Source organism: Pygoscelis adeliae, unplaced genomic scaffold (assembly GCF_000699105.1).
Source record: "Pygoscelis adeliae isolate BGI_AS28 unplaced genomic scaffold, ASM69910v1 Scaffold358, whole genome shotgun sequence".
NCBI classification, from domain to species: domain Eukaryota; kingdom Metazoa; phylum Chordata; class Aves; order Sphenisciformes; family Spheniscidae; genus Pygoscelis; species Pygoscelis adeliae.
The window spans coordinates 1409827-1425395 of record NW_008825429.1 but is presented as its reverse complement, the minus strand read 5'-3'; the positions used below and the strand labels follow the sequence as shown (position 1 = coordinate 1425395).

The 15569-nt window shown below is 45.6% G+C and overlaps 3 protein-coding genes across 3 annotated transcripts in view; 1 reads left to right on the top strand and 2 right to left on the bottom strand.

Annotated features, from left to right (window-relative positions):
- The window catches only part of DGCR2 (DiGeorge syndrome critical region gene 2), a 54028-nt gene extending 49642 nt beyond the window's left edge, over positions 1-4386 (bottom strand). The window contains exon 1 of the mRNA XM_009330844.1: positions 4365-4386. Within this exon, the coding sequence (XP_009329119.1) occupies positions 4365-4386 (22 nt within the window). The remainder of the gene's footprint in view (positions 1-4364) is intronic.
- Positions 4387-4465: 79 nt separating this feature from the next.
- On the top strand, positions 4466-5450 carry TSSK2 (testis-specific serine kinase 2). Its single transcript, XM_009330843.1, is given in 2 exon segments — positions 4466-5338; positions 5340-5450. Coding segments are annotated over 2 exon segments (984 nt in total).
- A 561-nt stretch (positions 5451-6011) lies between these two features.
- The window catches only part of DGCR14 (DiGeorge syndrome critical region gene 14), an 11175-nt gene continuing 1617 nt past the window's right edge, over positions 6012-15569 (bottom strand). Inside the window, exons 2-10 of the mRNA XM_009330842.1 lie at positions 15363-15531; positions 14307-14402; positions 12997-13163; positions 10929-11046; positions 10056-10189; positions 9807-9909; positions 8322-8431; positions 7274-7389; positions 6012-6713 (exon numbers count right to left, since the gene is read on the bottom strand). Of these exons, the coding sequence (XP_009329117.1) occupies positions 6428-6713; positions 7274-7389; positions 8322-8431; positions 9807-9909; positions 10056-10189; positions 10929-11046; positions 12997-13163; positions 14307-14402; positions 15363-15531 (1299 nt within the window). The 3' untranslated portion in view covers positions 6012-6427. The remainder of the gene's footprint in view (positions 6714-7273; positions 7390-8321; positions 8432-9806; positions 9910-10055; positions 10190-10928; positions 11047-12996; positions 13164-14306; positions 14403-15362; positions 15532-15569) is intronic.

The following is a 15569-nucleotide window of genomic DNA, read 5'->3' as shown; positions in this document are numbered from 1 at the left end:
GGGGTGGGGGGGAGCCGGAGGCAGCCCGATGCCCTGGGCTTGAGGGGTGAGGATTAAAGTGCTAGCAAAAAAACGCTGAGCGCATCTGCCCAGGGCGTGCGGGAGTTGGCACATCCCAGGCACTCCCAGTTTTCTACTAGGAACAAGTGTTTCTCTAACCGGTGAGCGCAGATCATCTGTGCCCAAAAACCAGCGGAGAAAAGCTGTCGTGCCCAGAAGGAGCAGAGGGAAGGGGCTCACAAGGAGGGCGGCCGAACCCAGCTCTCATACTGGCCTGACTCTGAGCTGGGGTTTGCAGCCAGCTGCTGTGAGGCCAGCTGCAGAGAGCTGGGATAGAGGCAACAAATGCAAATATGAGGAAGCGGGAATTGCTCTGTCTACCCCTCCCCTGAGTGAGTGGATCAATTTCCTTTATTTTTGCAGAGAAATAGCCCAGTTCTCCAAAACAACAAGTATCTCCAACCACAGCTTCCCTTCTGAGCTAAATAATCAGAGAAGTAGAAAGCAGTGAAGAACCCCAGCCCTTACTGGAACCCGCTTTCAGGTGGGGGCAAAGCTGCAGCCCCTGCACCATGGCAGGGGTGGCCACCTCTGCCCCAGGGGAATGCTCTTGGCCCTGAAGGTGAAGTCCAGAGGGAACCAGCTTGGGGCTTGGTGCGTTTGGGAAGTCCCGTCGCAGACTCAGCTCCCTGCCACAAGACACGGCTCATGTGGGCTGCAGGTGATCAGCAACACTAAGCTGGAGTGCAGCCCTCTGCCCCAAGGCGGTGCCCCCACCGCTCCCCTGGCCACTCCGGCCTGGCTGTTTGCTCAAAGTATGGCGTGGGGTGATTGTGAGAGTTTATCTTCTCACTTACTCACCTCACCAAACCCTGTGTTGCTGCTTGTCTGCTGCTCAGCATTTTCTTACCTGTGCCCCACAAAGAAAAGAGCAGCAGTCATCTCTGGTGTAATCAGTGTTCTGCTTCTTCAAGGCATCTGAGCCTGCCTTCTCTGTCCAGGTTACAGCAACTCATCCCTCGTCCTCACTTGCTCTTCACTAACGGTTCTTACAACTTTCTCTAAGAATTACATCCTCCTGTTCCCCAAATCAACCATAATCCCCCCTCTTTCCTGTCCACTTATAAGAACAAGAATCCTTTGTGGTCCCTCATCTTCTTTCCTGCATGGAGCAAGGAGCCAGGCCCCAAACTGTACATGCAAGCACCCAGAGTCTTTGCACATGATGATGTTACAGCCCCACGTCACACCACAGGGCCCCAGGTCCACTGAGACTCCCATGATTTCTTGCAAGCAGCCGGTAACCCATTGCAGCCAGCCCTGCCACCCAGGAGAGCCCCGCTGCCGCCGCCGCTCACCACCAACTGCCTCTGAGGCGTTAGGAGAGCTCCGGGTGCTATTTTGGCTGAGGGAGGAAGTGTGCTTGGGCCTTGCACATAGGAAAATGCAGATATACAGGAACACTGAAAGGAAAATAACCCTCTGACAAATAGGGGGGGGTGGGAATCACAAGTCATCAAGAACCAAGGTGGTTTTTCACACTGGATTTGGCCCTGTAAGGCACATTATCTGCTAAGGCTACAGCAGCAAAAATATCTGGCAACAAAGAGTTTACCGATTCCCTAATTACAGATAGCAGGGGCTGAGCTGCAGCAGGAAGCAGAGATCAGACATTACAGCAGGCGTTACAGGAATAGCCCATCTGAAGAGCACTACATCCCCTTCAAGAGATCCAGTTTTATAGCAATTCATTGAAAATAAATTACATTCCCAGCAAACACGTGAAGGCTCTTCAGTCTGGCAGAATCAAGACTCTGATTTTAGTAGGGCTGTTTAGGTTAATTCACTTGAGGGCGAACACAAAACCAACACCATCCCACAGGATATTTAATGCCATCTGCTTTTAAGCATGAATTGCACAACGTGGAACTAATCATTCTCAGATATCATATTGCCCTCTCTGTTATTCCAGCTACATCTTGGTATGAGCATGACCAGTTTGAAATGCTGCAGAAGACACATGCCCCATCCCGCTCCTGACCCATGTGTACACCCCATCCATGGTCCCTCGAACACTGCCCAGCCTTTACGTGCATCCCACGCCCAGAAGAGAGAGCTCCCACACCCAGCAAATGGGTAGGAATCATCTAACAAGATGGAGGAGATCAGGCACCGGGCTCGAGATACGCACGCTGATCACAGCCTGCTTCCGCACATCCAGCCCATATCCCAACTTCTCTGTGTTCCCATGCTTGTTCTTCTCTAATACCTCTCTTTCTCTAACCCTCATCTCCTCCCAAAAACCAAAATAAGGAGAGGATACTTTTTTCCTGTTGGGCCCAGTCTTGCTACATCTGTAGCCAAATTTGGTGCTTCTGATACCTCTCAGTGGGTCACCTCCACCTCGCCAGGTTCCACTCCCAAGGTGGTCCCCGTGCTCCTCCTCAATCCTCTGTGAAGCTCAGCCATTTCCCCAGGTGCTCTCTGTAGCGGTCCAGCAGCTACCTGTTACCTGCTGCATCTGGCCATCTCTGATGTCACATCTACTCCTTTCTCCTGGTCTGTTCAGTGACCCAAACTGCAGGCCAGGGCCCGACCACCTCCCTGTGTACCCTAACAGAGAGGTCCTGCATTTCATGGATATAAGCAGATCATGTGATCATTATGAAATAATTAGGTTTTTAAATTACCTGAGAACTTCATTGTTATTTAGCCAGTTCAGTCTCTAAAGAACATCTCTGAAAGCACAGAAACATTAGTAAATGGATCCCCTTTACATTCATTCATGAGTACCTGAGAATAATTTTTTTGCGTCAAGAAAAAAACTTAGCCTTCAATTATTTCTGAACTAAAAAAAAAGCAAAAATTACTAATTTCTTGCAGTCGCGATTCCTACCAATGCCATGTTGATCAATTGATTTTTACAAGGTGCACTATAAAAATCAAGTCCCTTGGAAGGGTTTTTCAGTCAGGGACATGAGTTTCGGAAATGGCAGTGGAAACGGTGGAGAGCTGCTTCTTGCACAAAGGCAAACACAGCATCAAACACCCCAGACCTTACAGAAGGCTGCAGGCACTGCTCAAGGAGCTGCATAAGATTTTCCATGGATTTTCCCTCGGTAAAACATCACCTGATTATAGCAAATGTCAAGACTGCCAAGTCTTACACAGGCTGTCTTGTACTCAGGTGTGGTGCAAGAAGAGTACACATCTGGCTACGCCTGCTTCCCACTAAAAGGTGCTCGGTGCTTCTCCAGGCTGGATGACACCACACAAGTGCTCATCCCACACTCAAAGGTCAGCTCATACTGGAGCAACCACAGCTCTGAGTGCAGGCTATGTATGGTTAAAACTGCTCTTCATTTTTTTGGCTAATTATAAAAATTAGCCAAAAGTTTCAAAGAATGGGAGAAAAAAACCCCAAACAAAAGCCCCAGTGTGGCTGTCAGAAGTACCACTTCTGTTCTTCAGAATGACATTGTCATCCATGCTGGTGGACAAAGCAGGATTGTCCCTAGCCCCTGTGTTGTGATCATCAACATCATCAAGTCTTTGGAGTCACACACATAGCAGCTGTAAAAACAAATTTGAAAAAGCTGAAATCAACGCTAAGCAAAAAGCCCCAGAGGCTGATTACAGTGAAGCAATCAACACACAAAACAGTAATCCTCAGAGCCCTTCTGAGGAAGGTGCTGGTGTGAAGCTTTCTCAAGAACACCAGAAGCTGGAAGTCAAAACATGACTCCCCCAGTGAGCAAGGGTTTAAGAAAAAGCCAGCTGCAAAGCCCACAAAAGCAGCCAAATCATCAGAGCTACAAAATGGAGGGGCTAGATGAACAGGGAAATGAACTTTAGAGAAGCCACCTCCTTCCCCTAGCAAGCCCATGAGGAAAAAAAAAGCAGTTCTTGAACACAGCCCTGGTGAAGACAAGAAAAGCAGCATCCCATCCCTTTTGAGGAAAGCTGGCTGACAAGGAGCAAGGCCACCATACGCTAGAAGCAAGCCCACGTGGGGCTTGAAAGATCATCCGAGACATACAAAAAGACAACAGACAAAATTTCACCGAACATGAATAAATATAAAAAGACTTAGGTACATTTTAGGAAAGAAAAACATTTAAGCTACTTCCATCCTGTTAGCTAAACTAAATATAAAGATCATTTTATGAAGAAGGTAGAGCACAACCAATGTTTCTCAGCAACTTGATGTTAAGTTTTGCCCTGGATGATGTCATCCGGTAACTTTATAAAAGGACTGAAAGGTCTTTCCAAGTGTCTTTCCAAGGTCTTTCCACCCGCATAGGGGTGGCTGCCTGTGACATCACACAGTGGCCAGCGCTGGGGTGCCCACCCGCCCGCCGCACCAGCGCCCCGGGCAGCCATCATGGTGTATGGGCATGCTACCTGCCACCACACATGATGCACACCAGCACCAACTCATCCAGCTCCCCCCAGCTGTCCCACCATGGATGATGCTGTGGTGCTTGGAAAGAAAGGCTATAGCCTGAGCAACATGCTAGGAGAAGGCTCTTACGGCAAAGTGAAATCTGCCTACTGCGACCGGCTGAAATGCAACGTGGCCGTCAAGATAATTGACAAGAGGAAAACTCCTCGGGACTTCCTGGAAAGATTTCTCCCCAGGGAAATAGAGGCTTTGCGACGTTTGCACCACCCCGCAATCATCAAAACCTATGAGATTTTTGAGACATCAGCTGGGAAAGTGTACATTGTGATGGAGCTGGGGGAAAAGGGAGACCTCCTGGACTACATCAAGATCACGGGAGCTATGAAAGAGGACATCGCTCGCATCAAATTTCAGCAGTTGGCTTCTGCCATCAAGCATTGCCATGACTTGGACTTCGCTCACAGGGACCTGAAGTGTGAGAACATCCTTCTCGATGAAGGCCTCAACATCAAGCTGTCAGACTTTGGCTTTTCCAAATCCTTGTCTCGGGATGAAAACGGAAGAACTATTCTCAGCAAAACCTTCTGCGGGTCTGCTGCGTACGCAGCCCCTGAAGTGCTACAGGGCATTCCTTGTGACCCCAGGATTTCTGACATATGGAGCCTGGGTGTTATCCTGTATACAATGGTCTACGCTTTAATGCCATTTGATGATTCCAATGTCAGGAAAATGATCTGCGTTCAGAAACAACACAGGATTCCCTTCCCCAACTCAAAATACCTGACTGTAGAGTGCAAGGACCTCATTTACCACTTGCTCCAGCCCAACGTGTCTCAGAGGTTGTGCATAGATGAAGTTTTGAAACACTCATGGTTGCAGAATCCAAAATCCACCATCCCTTCCCCTCTGCCAGCTGCAGAAGAGGGTGAGTGTTCCCAAAACGTGCGTGAAGGAAAGCCTGAGCTCAAGCAGCAAGCCAAATCCCATTCTGCAGAAAGGGAAGGAGAGAAGGAAATGGGATCCTCTTAAGGATCGCTGGTTTTAACAATATCACAAAGTTGGTCTAACTTGTGAACTGCTGGTTCTCAACTTCAGCTTCTCTGGACCCTTTCAGCAATAGTCCTCGTCTTTTGCTTTACAAAGTATAGCAACAGAAGACACAGTACATCTGCTGAAGTGAATGAACAGCTTAACACTATTATTCTCAAAAGACCTGTCTCTGATGGTTTGCGGGGGCGAGAAGTTTCTTTCAAAACACATTGGAAAGTTTCTTTCAGTGCTGCTTGCATTTCTCAAGGTCCTGACTACACCAGCTGCAGAATTCGCATGTGCATCAACCACATTTTGGATTCAGTAAGAGGGCAGGTTATTAGGAAGTGTCAACATACATCTGAAACCTTACGCATACTGTTTTCATAACGTACCAACTCTCTTGGCAGATCCACTGTATGCTCAAGAGCATCGGTTTGAACTCCACTTAAATTAAAGAGGAGCCCTGTAAAATTCTGGGTCATGTCTCTATATATACATGGTTGTATCCCCTCTTCTGCAAAGTACAAAACCAAAGAAGTTTGACAAGCTGGAAGAAAGTCCAGTTCAACCTTTTAGGAAGGCTTACCACATTTTATAAATAGGCACGTCTGTACAGAAATGTATTGAAATGCATGGCCATCTTAAAAAGAGAACTGCATCTTAAAAAAATTATCGCTGTTTTCCAAGAGTCCAGAAATATTCTCTGCCATTGCAGGAAGCATCCTTTTGCTACAGCAGCCCTGTGCATCCCACCCATGCAGTTCAAAGGGAAGTTATACCACAGCAGGAGATACTCTGCTTCCAAAAAGCACATCACAGGCTATTTTAGCTATATAGTCTAGAGTAGCGCTGGTCCCAGATCTTGTAGCCGCTGGCTCCCATTCTGGCAGCTGTGCCTAGACACCCCTTACTACCGATGGCTCACAACATCCAGTCTGCAGACAGCTGAGTACAGCCAGTTCACTATCACCTTGCTGGTGACTGGAATATTCAGAAGAAATCAGATGCCTTCCTTCTTTTAGGAAGCTGCAGTAAATTGTCTGTAATCGATGTAGTATCCTGAGACATCGGCGTCTGAGATACTGTCCTAGGTTGTGGGGTGCTTGTGGGTGTATGAGGCCCACTTGCTGGGGTCTTGTAACCAGGAGTTCCTGTGTGGGCTGGGGAAGGAGTATAGCTGGCTCGCAGGGCTTTGTCCGTATATTTACTTGCAGTCCTGTTTACTAGTCTTTGCAAAGCTGGTGACATTGCTGGGCTTAGTCCTTTTGGAGTGAGGCTAGAATAGAATAAACAGTTTTAAAAGCTTTTTACAGTAAAAACCTGTCATTTATCAGGAAAAGCATCGATGCTTCCACAGGCGAGCTCGGTGTCCACTCCCTCCACAGACCAGACCCTCTGGCTGCAGAGGTCATTCTGCCTGCAGGTAAATGCAGCCTGTCTCTCTAGAGAGACAAGTGACATAGAAACCTCCTACATCCCTCCCAAACCTGGGTGGCACTGCCTGCTTTTCCTTTGAGCCTGTTCTGTCCTTCCCGTGACCCAGTCAAGCAAGCCTTATCATGTCTCCCCTCTTTGCAATGAGGCAAGACACTGATCCAGATGCATTGCTGGGTGGCTGTAGGGCAGAACAGTAATGGTGACAAGAGGGAATATCAAGAACAGCCACCAGTCACCTTCCCTCAGGAATTAAGTTTTTTAATCTCTAAAAACTTCTAGTTTGACTGTAACTCTTCCTGCTTCCAGTACTCTTATCATTCCTCCCTTTCTACATATGTTGATTTGAGTATCATCAGAAAATACCCATCTTGAGTTCTGCTGTCAGAACAGAAGTCTCACCTGGCCAAGTTTTCTGTCACTTTTCGAAGTGCCTCCTGCTTCTTTGCTCGGTTTTTAGCTGCCACTTCATTGGCCATCTTGAGTCCTAACCTCTCACGGCGCCCAGGCTCCAGGATCTATAAATGCGTCAAACAGTTCACTCACCAAGGCACTCATGAGTGCTGCATAAATGAGTCAAAGCACCTTCACAGTTGGATTCCAGCCTACAGGGATCTAAACTGGGGAGAACTGGGGTCAGCCCACACCTCTCTGCTGCTATATAAAAGCCAGAAAGGACACAGAGAGACCTTCAACCTATCTTAGCAAGTAACAAAAATGGTAAAACCAGTTCAGTCAAGGAAGCAGCCATTATCTCTGGCATTTCCTCCTGCTGTCTCTCCTAGACAAACAATGTCACCTGTGTCTTGCCTAGCCTGGCCTGTAGCCAGCCAGCTAGCTTGCTCTCAGGCAAACACAGACATTGCTAAACAGCAGGAGAACCAGTCAAGGGCTTCAGCGTCTGACAAAACAGAGGCACATACAGCAAATTACACCTTTCTTGAACTAAGAGTCTCAGACAGCTCACATTCAACGACACCAGCAGGAGACAGGTGGCATGCAGGGTCAGGTGCCATTAGCAAAGCCAGAGCGCCTTTTCTACTCTCAAGTGATACACCTGCCTCAGGCTGTGACAGCCAGAAGATCAAGAAAGAGGGAAATCCTAGAATTTCTACCCATTCATACATTAAAATCAGAGAAATCAGGCATTTCTTCAGCTTGCTGTGAAAGCCCCTCTGTCTGGGCCCATCATCAAATATTGAGTCTCACACTCCTGCCAACAGCGTGTGTTCCACCTCAGGTATCTCCACCAAGTAGCTTTCATGTGGAGCCATGTTCACCTCCACCCTCCAAGCAGAACCTAGATTATTAGTCTCAAGGACTGGGAACACAGCCCAGAGATGTGTCACACTCCCACAACAATGTTAATCTATTAATTACTCACTTGCCTTTCCCTTCTTAGCCCTTCCCCCCTCAAAAGAATGACATGCTGACTCCTGACATGAAATACCTTGAAGGCTGGTCCAGGTGTTCTGTCCACGTAAGGCGTTTCTGACCCTTCTAGACGCAAAGGGGTGCTTTCGATTTCACCCCATGTCATAAAAGGAGACTCATTCACACCTAAAAGAAATTTTAGAAGTCATGCTCATGCAAGACATTTGACTATTCATTCACCACAAAAAAATGCAGAGAAACAAATTATGAAACACAGCAAATTCATCAAAACACAACGGAGCCCCTCCACTGCAGAGGCAATGACAGCCAATGTTGAATAGCAACATGTGGTTCCCATTAAAAGGGCACGACCTTAAACTCACAGGATTGCCTGTAGCTGTGTCACCCTCTAGGTTACAACACCCAAGCACTGTTCTTTCCACGTGTTTATTTTTGCATTTGGTGAGCTTTTGCTTAGTGACACTTTCACTTTTTCCTCTGCAGTACTAGTCTTCCCCTCTGCTATTGTATGAAAAATCCTTCAACACAGGGAACTATTTAAAAGCAGGGAAACGGGCAGAGGATTCAAGATACATGTAATAGCCAAACGTACCCTCAATTCATCTTGAGGCTAGCGTGTACCAAACAGCAACTGCACCTTGTCTAACAGCTAAACTGCAGAATAGATTCTAAGAGCCTGATTAAGTCACTGGCTAGAAAATCCTGCTGTCCAGGGTTTGGAAAAGGCGTTTACAATGGAGAAAGGAGGTGTGCTCCAAATGCCACCTACAGGCTTTCCAGAGGAAAAGCCTCAGTATGTTCACCTTTTAGCATAGTAAGAAAAGACAGGGAAACATAATGGCTGGTGAAGAACAGCTAAAAATTCAGATACCACATTTCAACTGGAATAAAAAATAATCAGTTTGTTCTAACTGAAAGTATCCTGCAGCTAATACACCTGAACAAAAGGAATCTATAATACACAAGTGTATTCAGACAAAGGAAGAACCTAGAAAGCGGACGACTTGGAGGAAAACGGTAGGTTAGACTGTGAAGGAAGTGAGACATGCCACATCCCTATTAGCCAGGCTGAACCATCACTCAGCAAACTACTGGACACACTGACACAAATGCTCCTCATTTTGAAAAATGAACACCTGACCTCGTTGGAAGGTTAATGTTTGTGAAACGTTTGAATTCTTATCTTCAAGCTCTAGAGAAGCATCACCCAGGGATAAAACAAGCAGCCACAGCACCCTAGTTGCCTAGGAAGGCTCACTGCCCTCTAGATGATTCCTAAGCAATGACACAGCAGCTTGCTCAGAGCCTCTCGGGTACAGCATGACTTCTCTTGCCAGTGTATTGGACTAGAACTTAAGCATTGCATCGAGCTGGCATACACAGTACACAAGAAAGTCACCAGCTCATGAGACATACACGGATAGAAGGCTTACCTCCTTGTCTAAACCAACAATGATACCCCAGTGTTGAACAAACAGAGCATCAAAGTAAGTGCAGTAGCAGTCCCCTTACATCAGAAAAAATAAGAAAACCCTCTTACCAGGGGCGGGAGAGGGCGTAGCCACAAATCCATATCCATTCACTTTTGGAGACTCTTGGGGTATCAGTTCTTTCCCATCTGGTCCCACTTTGCCCTGTTTGTACTGAAATAAAAAGAGACAATGCCATTCATGTGGAGAAAGGTGTGAGACAGCTGTATCTAGCACACACACAGTTCTCCTGGTTGACGAACAACACCAGAGGGCAGAGTCTAACAAGATTTTAGTCAGAAGAAGTAAAATTATCCAACCTGAGCATTGAGGGCTGCAGCTTGTTGGAGCTGTGATTTGCTCACGGCTTGGCTAAAAGGGTCCTTCACAAAACGGGTGTTTCGATGGATAACTTCCCTGGGCTTCTTAAATACGCCATCCTGATCAGGTACACCTTGAAAAGCAAAATGTCTTTTAAGAAAGGGCTCAGGTAACACTAGGCAGTGTGCTCTAAAGCTCCCGACCAACATGACACTTGCCACACATTCCTACACAACACAGAATCCATCAGCAGTTGCGGTATGTATCTCCAGTGATTTAAAACAAAATTTGCACTAGATATATACTTTGTAACACCTGAAATCTATAAAATTAAGATTTTTTTTTTTTTTTAAGAAAACACTCACCAAGACTTTATTTTCTCTACTTACTGGTTTGCAGAAATTATCGATTGTACATTTATAGCCAAAAAGAAAACTGAGTTTCCAAAATGATGTAGTTTTTCTATAGCAACCAAGGGACCAACAAGCCCAAGCAGCACTCTTTGAGCAAAAGCAAAGAATGAATAAAGATAAGAAAGTGCTCATAAATAAGATAGACCAAACCGGAAAGAGCTTTGGCTCCTGAAGACAAGTGCTTCTATAATACAGATAATGAGCTTCTCAATGACAAACAGAATATGATCAAACTTTGCAATCAGAGACAAAGGAGCAAGGTCCAAAGAAAGAAAAGGAGAAAAAAAAAAAAGGAAAAAAGACTTTTTTTAAACAACTTTACATATCTGAGCTTCACAGAAGAAAAAGTGCAGTATTACCAGTAAGAGCTGCTCAGTCATCTACAGGAGTGCTGTAAGCACTGTTTGGAGTCAACCCACCTAGAACCAATGCCTCTCCTGAGAAACCTGCGCGCCTCACCTGTCGGATAATACATGAGGGTGTTTCGAGCCGTGTACTCCCAGGTCTCCAGTCCGGCTTTCACATTCTCCAGAGCTTGCTGCTCTGCTGAAGGAAGTGCCAGGTTCTCATTTCGTCGCTGAAAGGGCGATGGGAAACAAAAAAAATAAAAAAAGGAAAAAATAAATCAGATCTGAAACAGACTCCTGCAACCTTTTAATCAGGCATACACAACTTGGAGAGCTCAATCATGAGGCTCAGCTACCTGCCCTAGCACACTTTCATCTGGCATGGCACAAGCACTCTCTCTCTGGCAAGTGGCATTTGAGAAACCGTCCTGTTCCCAGGTGAGCTTGCAAACAACAACTCCATATGCAGTTCTGGTATAAAAACAACTGAGAACTAAAGAATTAACTTCTCAGAAAGATTATGTTTATGACTTTGTTTATTACATCTTGTGACAACACTTGTGATGGCTCAAACTACTTCTGTCTTTTTTCTATCTACTAATCAAAATTCAAATGAAGCATTCATTGCTAAATAAGGGAAGAGCAACATATGACACTTATATCTAGTATTAAGGCAGTCTACAATGCTTTGGCATGTAACCTTGGGAGAATATTTGTACCATCCTAGTCTCGTGCAAACTATATTAGCTGAGGCAAGCAGTAACCAAAGAGCAGACGCTTCTTCAATACTTACTCAGAGAGTTTTCAAACATTTACATAGGCAGTGCAGGTATGGAAGCATTTGACATATTCACGCGATTACTTGCGTGCTGTTACCAGCATACTAGTATCACCGATACCAAAAAGAAACTAACAGAATGCAGTCAGCCACCGATAAGTGGTGGACCATTTTAAAATTCTCACACTAATTAAACTAGACAATTACTGCCAGAAGCTAATATTAAAGACATCAACTGATGTTGTCTTTAATAGGTATCGTCCATGTACATTTAAATAGCAGTATTGTCACTGAATACGTTAAATGAGGCATAGCGAACTTGCCTGCTACACTAACAGGCATGCTGTGCAAGGACGTGCAAGGTCTGAACAGAGTGCTGGCTGACAAGAAGACGAACAACATCAGCACAAGACCGGCTCCGGCAACTTCACCTTGACCTGAAACAACCCCTGTGCTTTGGGAATGTTCTCCTGCCACCTGCCTTTTAATTTGGGATGAAAGCATTCAAGCAAAGATGATGCATAAGGAGCCACAGAGGGCATTTTTACTGTAACAGACTCTGAGGGTTTACATTAGCTGGGATAAAAACATAACACTCACAACAGCAGCAGTAAACACTCATGCGTCAGTGCCAAACGTCATTAAAAGGCACCGCAGCTCACGTCCATCACTGACACATCTGGTAACAGTGCCAGCTGCTCACTGCTGATGGAGAAAGATTGACATGGCAGCCCGAGAACAGCTCCTGAACCTCCCACGAAGCTAGCTGAGGAAGACAGCACAGCCACCCATACTGCGTACAGTACTTTACTTCGGCAGCTGAATGGATTATTACTGATAATAGAAACAGAAAACTGAAGACAGACAGACAATCTAACTGCGAATAATAAAGGGCTGATGGACAAACAACAGGAACTGTTCTCAGCTGCTCTCCTTGGTACTGCTGCTTATGGAAGAGACTGCTGAGAACTGCAATACTCGCACTTAGTGCAATGCTTCACAGTCTCAAAGCTTTAGGAAGAGACAGATCCTCAGCAACTATGTCAACACTGTTCTTGGGTTACAGATGGGGAAAAAACAGAACTGCAAAAGGAAGCAATGAGCTGTCACAGGACCCAGGAAACTCAGGCTTAGCTCAGATTTAGATGTGACCACCCCATGCACCTACTATTCAAAATCAAGACCTTTCTATTCTTATTCAATAATATGAGTAATTCAACAGTCTAACACAATAGCCCCATGCTCAGAACCAACGAATTCTCATCCGTATTTATAGCAGGATTTGAAAACAGAAGGTGAGATAATATTCTCTTTAATCAAACAAAAAAGAAATATAGTAAAATGGTGTTTCCCTGTTGTGTCACTTTGGAAGAGCAGAGATACAGCTGAGCCATTTCCCTACCTGGGCATACTGCTGTTCTGCGCTGTACAGCCAAGCATGCTTGACTTTCTCCTTCTCTTTGGCCACTTCCATGATCTGCTCAAACGAAGCATTATCTTCACTCGTGTGTTTTGCTAAGAAGCTGTCCAGACTGGGAAGCACATCTTTATCATCTTTTTCTGCTTCTCCTAACAAGAGGAGGGAAGAAGCCCGAGAAAGATTAATACCTCCCTTTCTATGAGAGCACTATACACAACTCTTGATCCCTTCTGACAGCGAGCTTTCTACGGACCGACTAATAATTAACATGAAGCTCAGTGAAAAAAAAAATACACACAGAATGATACAATAATAAATTCTTTTTGGGCAGACATATAACCAACTTTCACATAAAACCTTTTATGGCGTTTATAGCTATTTGTGTTAAAGGGAAAACGCACAAGTGGCCAGCTGCTAGCAGACATTTTTAATATACTATATGAATAGCTCTGCCCCTACAATCTTTGCTTACTTACAGAATTAATTGCAGGTGACGCAGTGTGCTGCTTTTGGCTGGGACAGAGTTAATTTTCTTCATAGTAGTTGGTACGGGGCTGTGTTTTGGATTTGTGCTGGAAACAGTGTGGATAACACAGGGATGTTTTCGTTACTGCTGAGCAGCACTGACACAGAGTCAAGGCCTTTTCTGCTCCTCACCCCACCCCACCAGCGAGCAGGCTGGGGGGGCACGAGAAGCTGGGAGGGGACACAGCCAGGACAGCTGACCCCAACTGACCCAAGGGATATTCCACACCATATGACATCATGCTCAGCATATAAAGCTGGGGAAGAAGAAGGAAGGGGGGGGGGACATTCGGAGGGATGGCGTTTGTCTTCCCAAGTAACTATTATGCGTGACAGAGCCCTGCTTTCCTGGGGATGGCTGAACACCTGCCTGCCCATGGGAAGAAGTGAATGAATTCCTTGTTTTGCTTTGTTTGTGTGTGCACTCTCCCCTGTCCCACCAGGAGGGAGTGAGCGAGGGGCTGGGTGGGGCTTAGTTGCCGGCTGAGGTTGAACCACAACACACAGGAAAAATTTACTGCCTTCAAAGAGACCAACTGAGTTCAGAATTTACACAGCCATAAAGAGACCCATAACTGAGAATTCACACACATGACATAAAACATTACATCAAGTTCAAATTCAGAGTGATCATTTTCACCTACTAGAAGGTTAAAGGAAACTGCTTAAACATCTGCTAAATACCCAAAACCCTTAGAGGTGACAGGGCTCACAAAAGTATTTTCCTGCTGCTTAAGAATTCAGCTAGAGAAACATCATTCCTCTACCTTCCTCTGCAGCTTTGATGCCAGCTTTGGATTTATTCCCCAGTGGAAGACCAGCTGGTTGCACTTCTGGGGTTTCAAACGTGGCCGGAGTAACATCTGTGACAGAAAAAAAAAAGGCTCACATGGTTACTAGAGCACGGAACGGGACACTTGCTGTGACATCTTCCACCACAGTAAGGGTCATGTGCCAAACAAGTCACAGAAGACATACCAAGAGAAGAAGAATTTAATTAAAAAGTTGTGAAAAGACTCCAAAATATTCTATTCAACTCTGTCCCAACCACTGAACAAGATTTTGCTCTCATCTAAGACATTATTTTTCTCCTGCTGGGAAAAATTCACAGGAGAGCCGCAGCCCAGTGTATTTGTCACCCTATCTACAGCTTTAACCAACAGAAGCAAGCAGCAGCATAACAATCCTAACCTAGGCCAGGGCCAGCACCTACAGCAGGGGAGGAAGGAAAATCATTTGGTGACACACGCCCTGTGCCACAAGAAAGCTAGTTACCTAAATCCCACCATGAGAGCTCAGCCAGGGACTAGGCTTTAGTACAAGAAACATCTGAACTTGAAGTGAAAGCACACACGCAACAGGGCACTGGATGCCTGCTAGGTGACCCTCTGATAATCATGCGCTTCCGACACCTTCTGTCCTCAATGTATGAAAATCTTACACAACTGTAGATGCAACAAGAACCCCTAAAACTATAATAAGGATTCAAAACATAACTTAGAGTTTCTGATAGTATAATATTGCATGTTAGAGCATGTAACATCCCCTAGGGAGCAGGAGCTTGGCAAAAGATGCCCATGGGGAATGGTTATTCAATAGCCATTTTTTCCAAAACAATTCCCTCAAGAAGGAATTATTAGACACCATCAAAGAGAAATTCAGCGTCAGCCATCAGATACCGGTTACTGCCCAATCCGGTATACTAACTCCCATGCAAAGTCAATCTCGATTCTTTAAGATAAGCACTGCCTGCACAAAGTTAGATAAACCAGAGCAGTAATATTAGATATAAATCCCTTATACCCCAGCGAGCAAGCTCTTACAGGGTGCAGGTGTGTCCCTCGATGATTTACCCAAGGAGGAACCAAATTTGATAGCGATTTGTCTCATTTTCTCCAAGTCGCCGTTTTCTTCAGCCTCCAGATATTCCTTCTGCGCTCGCAGCTTCTCCACATCAGGGAAGAAGTCCCGCTGAACGATTTTCTCTAAACTCTACAAACAGAGAGACAACTTCAAGGCCGCGCCGGGAC